We start from the raw sequence: 10,888 nt of genomic DNA on the forward strand, positions 1-10,888 counted from the left end.
ACTCCATTACTGTTGGATAGTCTTTTTCCTTTCCTTTTCCTAAATATATGTCGATACAACCCAACTCAACCAAATACACGAACACTTTCAATCGGTCGCCTACTACTTACCACTGAATTGGACAACCCATTCTATCAATTACCATCAGTCAGATTTTTCAAAATTATTTATGACATTTGAAGTCTCCGTTGTTTTGATACAACAAGCCGCCATTTATTAAAATCTGTTGATGAAGGTGGTATGATCCATTACCACGCCTTGCTCAATGCCATCACCTGATCCAACATTACTCAATTTCCACTACGGATCAAAAGAACACACTTCGTCCATCCAACATACAGAGCAACCCCAAACTTCATTTAATCAAACATCTGGCATCTCGAGTAGGAATATTGTTCAATTTCTCCCAAAAAGAAAGAAAACTATGGTAATACATGTTTATAGGTATTCATCCAGCATGCATACTGTGATACCAGAAAATTCATAAGGTCTTGCTTTTGGTCGATACAACCGTACAGGCACTTTTTAATACTTGGGTATTTGACTTACTTGGAAGGAAGTGGAGAAGTCAAAGGATTTGATCCACCCAATTAGTTGATTTGTAAAAGAGGCGAGAGTCGACGTTCTTCCCGGTGAAGTCAGCATCAAGTTTATGCTGCCACCGTGACGGGTCAACTTTAGCGGTAATGAACCAAGTTTCCACCTCATTGTAATTGCACTGGCAATAACCCGAGGGAGGAATGATTATCACCTAATGAGGCCAGGAACTCCATCGATCTATCTGATCCCAGAGGCAGGAAACTCCCAGTCTTTGAAGTATAATCTAATGAACTAAGTAAAAAACAGTTGTAAAAAAATCAAAGTACATTCGAATTGATTCACATATAGCCTCGTGAAGTTCAGGAACTCCAATCTCAACCTTAAACAGTAGATTCTTTTACTCTTTGCTGTTACCAAGGAACAAACTATTCAACAGCTGGAGGTAGGGTCCCCCTACAAGATTGACAGACATTTACAACTTCCTGTCAAATAATAGTTGCCAATATACAACTTGCCGGGATACAAACGCGTGAGCGATATCACACCTACACAGACACGAATGGAACAAGTAGAACAAATCAGCAAGCAATCACAAAAAAATAGAGGAACGATTTCAAGGTTAGCTCCAATCAATCCATACGTTTCCATGTGCACGCAACAGTAACTTCTAACTACAAGGCAATAATGAGAAGGTAAATAATAACCTCTTCCAAAAATAGGGTTATCCAACCTATCAAAATTCTTCAGGACCAAACACAGGAGTTTGCCTATTTGGGTTGAGGGAGGGGGGGATTATAAGAAACGGGCAGAAGATGATAAAAGAAACAAAATTATTCAATTAAAAAAAGTTGTTTTAGGAAGGAAGAGTAACTAAACAAAAGAAAAATATACTGACGATACATCCTTACCTGGAGGTAACATGATCCAATTCCATCGGGGGCACAAATCTTCATCAGGAAGCCATAAGGCCGGACTATGAATCTCCCACGATATCATGGCTACACGTTCACGGACCTCACAAGGTTAATTTCCTAGTCCTTTGCTCAAACGCTGCCACCAATCTAGGCACTCAAATCATTAAATTCACCAAATTTTACATCCCAAAGGTCCTGTTATATAGATCACTTGAGCTGGGCATGCGAAACTTTGAGTCTTCGTAACCAGCATAATATTTGTTATGTCCAAGCCTATCATTTCTCAATATGTCTGCCACACTAATATTGGTTCCGCCTTGAACCTCATTCCAGCCTCCATCCCAGTGGCCATGTGACAGCCCATTTCTAGAATTTTGGAGGGACAGCTGTGCAAAATTAGATAGATTGTTAACCTGAGACTGGTCCGCAAACCTCGTAGAAATACCATAGGAATCCCCGAGATGAGAGAAACCATCTCGAACATCAGAATACCTCTGCTGGGGGTTCAGAGATCTTTGCATCAGTAACCGTAGACTCGCTTCATTATCGAAGGTACCTAATGAAGGAGAATATGGTGTCCTAATATCTAGACCAGTATTGTTAAGACCTATCTGACGCCTCCCTTTACCAACTGCCAAAATAGCCGGATCCATAAACTCAATATCACCAGTGCTAACATTATTTCCAGTTTGATTTTCATGATATGAATTTCTCAATAAAGAAGAAGCATCAAGAAGATGATTTCCTGAATCAAAAGGTGAAAATTTAACCCAGTGAACAAAAGGTACAAAAGAATTTAAATATAACTTTAATAAGCTAAGAAAAACACACAAACCAGATAAGGAGTCAGAAACTTGATCCACTCTGTCATGGGAAGAGAAACCAGGAGGGGGCACCCGGCTTGGAACAGAGAAGCCAGGTGGAGCCGAAATTTGAGCTCTCGAAACGGCTGCAAAAGAGAGTCTGTGAGGAGGTTTCTATTCTAAACAGGTAAAACAGCTGGTTCCAAAAGGGAACTTCAGAGAGCATGTCGAATATGAGGGACAATACTTTAATTCTGATAGATAGATGAATGAATCAAAAGAAGCAAAATAAGACTTTTCCTTGGATGTAGAAGCATCTGTTTGAAGAAAAAAACAAATCAAAACAGGAGAAATTTGGTTCTGGTGATCTGAATCCCAGGAACGGGCACAAAGAAGATATTTCCATACCGACACACTACCAACATGCAAGAATAATGCAAAGAAAAAATATATAAAGACAATGGAAAATTAAGACAATATGAAAACAATCTGACAAACACTACCATTAGATAAGAAAGCTCAAAAACAAAAAGATGCCAAAATATCTGAAAACTGATCTAAAATATGAACACTCACCAGAGAGCTTATTTGAGGAATTAATAGAGTGGCTGCTTGAATGGTTTACTGATCCATCATAATTGTTAGAATAGAAGCCACCACTATTATGAAACTTGTCCAAATGCACATTTCCATTTTCAGAGAAATCATGCCTCAAAGACTGATTCCTTTGCATCTGTCCAATTATATCAACAGAAGGTTGTATCCTGAAATCTTGTGCTTTAGAATCTTCCTGCCTGGCAAAGGAGAACCTGGACTGATTGTTGTTTTGCACCTTCCTAGAACTTGGAGACTGTTTGTCAGTTTCACCCAGAAGCTTGGCCAAATTCTGGGATGTTAATGTGTTATCCCACATGTTGAAGTCCATTGATAGTATATTTGAGATTATGTTATTTTCACCATTATCTACAAAACTATTGCTATTGGCATTCAATATGTCACCAGACAACCATCCCGTGTGCCTCCCTCTGCCTTCATTGTGAAGTAAAAATGAATTTCCATGAGGCATATCAGTAGCAACAGAAGACCTGATCACATTCTCCATGTTGCTATTGATAGTTGTTGAAACGTTAGATGCACGGAAATGTGAATTATCATTGAGCTGGTTTTCGACAAAATGTGTACAGGCATTTAAATTAGTAGTATCATTGGCCACTATATGTCTTAAAGTCTGCAAAGACTGCCCAGAAGTATTGACTCCATTCTCAAGGTGACTGCTAAATGCAGGAGGGGTGCTAGATGACTGTAGAGATGAATTATTGTTGAACTGTTTATCAACAAGCGACAAATCAGATGCCAAACTGGTTCCTGCCCCGTTGACAGCATCTGACCACAATGAATGAGAGGTAGAGCCATTCAGAGCATGAAATGTAGAAGCCCAGCCAGGCAGCCGAGTTGAAGGGCTCAAAATCTCTGGATCCTTGAGCCTCTGACTATTAAAAGATATCACATCCTCTTCCAATTCAGTTGCATTTACCACCTCTCTCTGTAAATCTGATCTCCAATCACATTCTTCTCTTGAAAAAGACATGTCCTTAACCAAATCATCGCCTTTCCGAGCAGTAGAAGTTAGAGGTGCTACTCTAGACTGCCCAGAAAACTGCTCTTGTAAGCTATGGTGATCCCTGGAAGCTTTAATCAAATCATGATCAGAGACTAAAGAATTTGGCCTTAGACCAGATTGATCATCTCTATTATCCCTATCGATGATAACTGTTGAGCTCAGATTTTGTATTAGCCCATCAGAAGTATCTCCTGCTTCAGGACAAGAACTGCAAGAATCCTCAGTATGGTGAGTATTAGTCAAAATGATCGGTGACAAAGCCGTTGCATTCTGACTGTCCTTGGTGGCTGGAATACCAGCCCCTGGATAACTCAAAGATACAGAAGTAGGCACCTCCTCGGGGGATTCATGTCTGTCTGTTGAAAAAGGTTGACAATCCATGCTAATAGGAGGTTTCAAAGATTTTAAGGATTCTTGGTGACCTTTGGCATTATTAGAAGTGCGACTCTCATTAAATGCAGGTCTCTTTGCCGCTTCACTATGTAATGTAGGAGCCGAAGAAATACCTGCAACTGAAGGGGAAGATGATAATATGCTATTAGCAGCATCGGACCGTTTGGAAGGCCCATTTGAACTTGGTAAACTTGTAGCAGGTGCTTGGAAATTTGAGCCTCGGGTTCCCCTGACAGAAATAACATGTGTTTTGTGACCTCTTAAATAAAGTTGAGAACTTTAAAACGTGTGCAAACATAAACATCTATGTACCATGACGCAGCTGCCGGTAGAGCAATTGACTTATCTGAGCTTTCATTTGGAGAAGAACCTCTAATGGTGCTACCAGTATTCTGGTTAACAAAATTATTCAAGCATATAAACATAAAATCCTTAACTCTTTTGGATATAAAACTTTCTATAGATAACATGTGTGAACCAATTTGTGATAAATAGAAAGAGAAGTTTATGAAAAGAAAGATAACCTATGTCACAAAAGTTTCTAAAATTATTCCTGACAGTCAAGATTACTTATATTATGAAAATGATACTCAATAGACTGTAGCCCCAAGAATGTATTACTTATATTATCAAAATAATATGTAATAGACTGTCACCCCAAGAATGTTCTTCCGATTAAAAAGTTTAACCAAGTTTAACTACATTCCCCGTCCCTGTCCTACTTAATATAAATATATTTTTAACATATATATATATATATATATATATATATATATATACTTCTGGGCAATATTAAAAAATAAATTAGTTACTTTTCAGACTCTAATTGTAATATTTAAACTAATGACTATGTTGTAATATTTAATGTTTGAATTTTTAGAAATTTTGTTGGTAGTACATTATATATATGTGTGTGTGTGTGTGTGTGTGTGTTTTCTTATGAAATATATCTATTTATTATGATTTTTTCTACAATTTTTTAATAAAGATTATATTGTTAAATGAAAACTTAAAAATAATTATTTTTTAAAAAGAATAAATAATAAATGGAAAAGATTACCCACGGGAACCCTGTCCCCACAAAAAATGAATGGGGAATTTCACAGGGAAGCATCTCCGCCCCCCGTTGAAATCTCTACTAATACATTGATAGTTAACACAAAAACGTTAATCTTCAAACAAATGTTATGAGGTTTAACATAACCAAATATCAAACTAATAGAACAAATTATTGCTGTATACCATATATATGAAAGAAACATCAACAGTTCCTTTAGCAATACAAGTTTAGGATGTCTTACACTTGAAGTGTTTTTAACAGTGGGTTTCCCATTTGAAGAATTGCTATTGCAGTAATCATCCAAAGCTGGAGGCAAGACATTCCCAGAACGCCGTTGCATACTGTTTGAGGCACCAGTAATTTGTTGCACCCTACTCCTTTAATACAACTACATAAGTTAATTAATCATCCAACCAAAACATAAAGTTTCCAAGATGGCAAATAGCAAGAGTCATCCAAACATAACAATAAACAATGATAACAGTAACAACAAAACAATCATGGTAATAGTATTACTTGTCTGATCATGAAATGGATTTTATCCCCTTTTATTATGTGGTTTATTAGAATCAAGTGTTCTTTTAGATTTGGATTGGGGAAAGCTGATCACTTGCATAATCATGCAATGGAGGCTTCATTTTCCATAATCTCCCCCCTCTTAGTGTGTACTTAGGCTAACACTGAAGTGGAGGCTGCACTCTTCCCCTTGTTTGCAAGAAGCATTGTGCTAAAATTGCTATTAAGGTTTGATGTTTGTTGGAATTCCCCCATGGATGTCTTCTCTTTTACAAGTTCCAATATTCTTTTGTAGAAGGGAACATAAGAACCTATCAGCTAGTTGACGGGATATGTCATAAAACATAAAATAATTTTAAAAGATTATAAATGTAGAACATTGGACAATCTCTGCAAATTTAGCATAATGAGAGAATCGAGGGAAATAATTATAGGCAGATATATATGGATATCTATTGCGTTTGTAGTCCAAACTAGATTGTGGTAGAGATAGGGATTTGTATTACATCCATAGCCTATTTCTTAAGAGATGATGGATAACTTTATTTGGTTCGACAACAGAAGTAGAAAATTTCATCTACTTATAGAAAAGGGTAAAGAGCTGAGAAATAAATTCAGAGCAAACAATTGCTAGCTATGTCATTCCACACTTCGTTGTAGTCAAACATCATATATCTTTCGACAAGCCTCTCCGATAACTCATGGTCAAACATCAATTAGCATTTTGAACTAAAAAATAACTAATAAATTAATTGAACAATGAATCTTAATCTAAAGAAAAAAAAATTAGAGAAATCCCAAAAGCACAACAGAAATTTTAAATACAAAATGATTATCACACCTTGTGTATTCTGAAATGATTTCATCTTTCGAGAAACTATCTTCTTGAGAACTAACCTCGTGTAAATACAAACAATCAGGGTTGGAGCAAGGCTGAAAAATTAGTTGATAACATTATGATCCAAAGCAAATGTAAGAGTTATAAAATTTTCAATTAGAATAACTATAAAAACAAGAGAAGAAAATTATAAAATTCATACCACATTTCTCAACCAAGCATGGCAATACTTTGTCGTTCCGAAGCATGCCCTAAAATTGAGGCACCCAGAGATAGCAAATTACAAAGTTTTCACCAATCCATTGGTTGGAATATTCAAAATGTGCTCTATTTATACACTCACCTTAAAGGTTTACCATCCAAGACAAACTGATGTACATTTTGGATACAACGAACAGCTTCCTCCTCTTTTGAGTATGTAATATATCTAACCCAAAAAAATTACAAGAAATAAAGATTTTTTTCATTTGAAAAAAACACAATAAATAAATAAATATTTTTGTATGCATATAGCATACAAAATTCTAGTAAATCATGGAATAAGAAATATTTCAATGCCCCAAATTCAAACTAAACAAATCAGCCTTCATGTACAAACCTGATGCCCAGAAACAAAATGTTCCAAAAGGGCAGCAAGAAATGCAATGAGTTATCTGAAAGTTAAATAACCTATGTAAATAAATAAAACAATTTATTTTCAGAAAAAAACAATGTAAGATTCACATTCTATAAAAACATTTGAACTTACACACTACACGTATTATTTGGAAATTGTTGAATGACTCCAGTTGTTGTACGGGACATGGACACTTTTAGAACTTTCCCATACTGACCAAAGTATTCTCTACGCTGAAGAAGCTGCACAAGGGATGATAAGAGGGCATCCATTAACCCATCAGAACTAAAAGTAAACAAACCTATTTAAGAACCAATAGTTACAGAAACAGAGAAGCATAACATACATCTTCATCTGCCAGGTTAAGAGGCAACCCAACAATATATACAAGATTCCGTTGTATCACACGTACACTACTAAGTTGTTTCCGTCCTTCAGATGATTTGGTTTTTGCTTTTTGTGACTTAAACTTTTTTTCCACGCTGATTTCAGCAACCAATCTGCTAATAACAATTATCAAGGACAGGTTTATCTAAAAAAATGCAAATGGAAGAATTATGAATAAGGTAGCAATAACAAAGTAATGCAAAATGTTTATGCCTAGTCGTACCATCAAACAACTCCATCACTGAGCAATGGGATTTAACACTCTTAACACTCGTCATTAAAAGAGAAACGAGACAAGAACAAAGACCAAATATTAAGCTAACATAAATCTAATCCCAAATTAATCTTACACCAGACCTTACAGGAAAATAAATTTAAAATAATATTAGTAATAGACACCCCATTTTGATTTAATAGCAAAGAAGAATAACAAAACTCTATCAAACAGTTGCCGACCACTATACCCAAACACTAGTCAGACACTAATGTAGTGCTGATTAATTGTTTTTTTTCTGATAGGAAAAAAAAAAAAAAAAAAAAAAAAAAAATCTGCAACCTCAGAAGAGGCAAAAACTAGATAAGGAATTTCCCAAAGCACAGGGATTTGTAAGAAGCCCCTAGTTAATAAAAGCAGATAGAAAATAACTAGGGAAAATGACCTTTCACAACTTGATGCTGTGCCTACAATTTTGTCCTTGTCATATACAGAACGACATGCAGGACATCGACCCTCGGTGTCATCCTTCTCAGCCATGTCCATAATATGATGCCAGCACCAAACACAGATCTGAAAGTGGTGTAGCCATAAATTTAAGATTCTATTCTACTCTTAAATTGAGATGGAGATATATCCATAATAAACTACTGGAAGCTCGAGTAATATACATAAAACTTGTGGAAAATTAAAATATAATATGAAAGTTCCCTAATTCTCAAAAAAATAAGAGCTAACTCGACATCTAAAGTGGGAAGCATAAGTCTTCAATGAAAGGAATTCAGAAAAGATGCACAAACTTCTCCAAAAGGTTGTTTTGCTGATAGACGTTTGTCTAAACTTAATAGCAGTGTCAAAACATCAATAAACATTGCTATAAGTCAGACTAAAACTAAAATATGAAACCCAGAAAAAACAGAAGTCCGCAAAAAGAAGTAGGATCAAATAAATAAATCGTCATTTTTCCATAATATATCGTAGTGTCGTTTTCTTTTGATTTTCATGAGAAAGCTACTAACTAACAACACTCGGCTAAACCTTATTATCACGCCATAATCTAATCCCAAATATAATATATTTTCTATAGAACTTGTAAAAATACAAAGAGATCACATCTCTTCAATTGCTGATCTACATTTACGGTATAGGTTCCAGACCTCATATCCACATTTGCATGCCTTCAATTGCTGATCAGTTAGATCCATCTCTTCCGCACAGAGGGGGCAAGTCTTTTCTCCTCCGTCACTCATGGTTGCTATGAACAAAATAAAGCAAATATAATTATGAAAGCAAAAGCTGAAAGGCTACCAGCGAATGGAACAAAAGCCTACTAAGTGCATATACAAATTAGGGGGAAAGCAGTCTAACTCATTCTGATGTCTAATTGTACACAGGACACTACTTTCAATAATTTTCCCAGGAAACTAGAAGATGCTATCAATCTTCACCGTATCTAAGAGTCAGCTCTGTGTAGTAAAAAATATTTTTTATTCCACATTTTGTTATTTATATCAATAATTATCATGTGACAAGAACAAGAGAACCATACAGGCGAAAGTGCTGCCAGCGCTCGCTAACATTTAATTAGACATGCTATCATGTTCCTACACAATACTCATGGCCACACCCTACATCTAATGCCCACACTTCCATCAATAACCGCGAAATTTTTTTTACACAGATAAAATAAACCCCAAAACCATCTATTAACTGAAACGAGCACAATAGAAGGATGAAACCTTATGTCAATCGATTGTGCTAGAGCTAAAAGACAATTTTCAACGAAGAGCACATGAAAACTGTAAATACCAGAATTCTAGATCGAACAATTTTCAAAATAAAAACATAACAAAAAATTACCGAAGACACGGCAAGTACTCGCGAAGAACAAAAAAATTGAATCGAAGACCTAATTAAATTCATTAACATGCAACAAACCGAAAATCGAAACGCATATAAATATCGATGTGAATCAAATAAGACAAGTCGCTGAAAATTAGATGAAAACCAAAAGAAATAGCTGTTGAAATTGCAGAATGAAACGATGAATAAAATTAGGGATCTTGAAGATTGAAAACACAAAAATAAAGATTAAACAACAGAGGAAGATCAGATTGCAGAATTATGGCTTCAAATTAGAGCTAGCCGTCATACAGAGATCGATATTAGGCAGGCAATGAATCTGTGAGGTTGAGATCGTCCGAGAAGCGCACGATAACGAAGACGCAAAACAGAGAAGAACAATAGGATGACCGAGGGAGAGAGAAACTATTGTTTATGGATGGCTTTTTAGGCCGCTGTCTTCACTATTGCATTGCTGTCAAAATAATATTAATAATTTTATAATAACATCCCTCAATTTTGAAGTAATTACAAAAATGGCTCTGCCACTGTTCTTCCACAGCAACGGTCCATGCTTACCTTTTCCGTATATAGATAAATTGTTTGTTATATTGTTTTTTTTTTTTTTTTTTCTTCTCATTTTTTTAAATGTAATTCTATTAATTATAAATAACTTATTCACCATTTCTTTTTTAGGGAAAGTTTAAAATATTTAAATTTAGTTTCAACTAATTTTTTTAATAAACATTTTTAGACTTTACTTTTAATTTAAAAAAGAAACATCATTATTTTTTTTATTAAATATTTATTTTTATCTTGACTTTTGACTTATTATTGAATTTTTTATTTAACTATTTAAAAAACTAATATGTAAATTTTTTTATTGTAACTATAAAATACTTTGACTTCTATTTTTGAAAATGCATTTTTTTACATTATTTTTTATTATTATTTTTAATGACTCCATTTTTAAAAATATAATTAGACCAGCTGTCATAGGTTATAAAAAAATCTATTAAATTTTATGTAAATTGAAAATAATTATTTAAAAACAAACTTAAATTTTATTAGAAACTTTGAGAAAAAATAATTTACAATATAAATCATAAATTTAATTCTTAAAATCAAAACTTTGTCTTTATTT

General features: G+C 34.7%; 1 protein-coding gene across 2 annotated transcripts; it reads right to left on the reverse strand.

The window, feature by feature from the left end:
• Positions 1-309: 309 nt before the first annotated feature.
• LOC111451202 lies at positions 310-10,207 on the reverse strand. 2 transcript variants are annotated; one of them, XM_023091533.1, is made up of 14 exons: positions 10,057-10,207; positions 9,060-9,157; positions 8,348-8,475; positions 7,648-7,801; positions 7,434-7,543; positions 7,029-7,112; positions 6,888-6,936; positions 6,689-6,780; positions 5,573-5,702; positions 4,584-4,663; positions 2,834-4,500; positions 2,290-2,403; positions 1,449-2,199; positions 310-1,085 (listed from the first exon to the last, which is right to left on the reverse strand). In XM_023091533.1, the coding sequence occupies exons 2-13, from the start codon at positions 9,150-9,152 to the stop codon at positions 1,634-1,636; spliced, it is 3,267 nt and encodes a 1,088-aa protein (XP_022947301.1). In that variant the 5' UTR covers positions 9,153-9,157; positions 10,057-10,207; the 3' UTR covers positions 310-1,085; positions 1,449-1,633. The 2 variants fall into 2 exon arrangements, with proteins under 2 accessions (XP_022947301.1, XP_022947300.1); XM_023091532.1 differs by having other exon boundaries at positions 5,573-5,708.
• Positions 10,208-10,888: the final 681 nt, after the last annotated feature.

This window comes from Cucurbita moschata, unplaced genomic scaffold (genome assembly GCF_002738365.1).
Source record: "Cucurbita moschata cultivar Rifu unplaced genomic scaffold, Cmos_1.0 Cmo_Scf00013, whole genome shotgun sequence".
Taxonomy (NCBI): domain Eukaryota; kingdom Viridiplantae; phylum Streptophyta; class Magnoliopsida; order Cucurbitales; family Cucurbitaceae; genus Cucurbita; species Cucurbita moschata.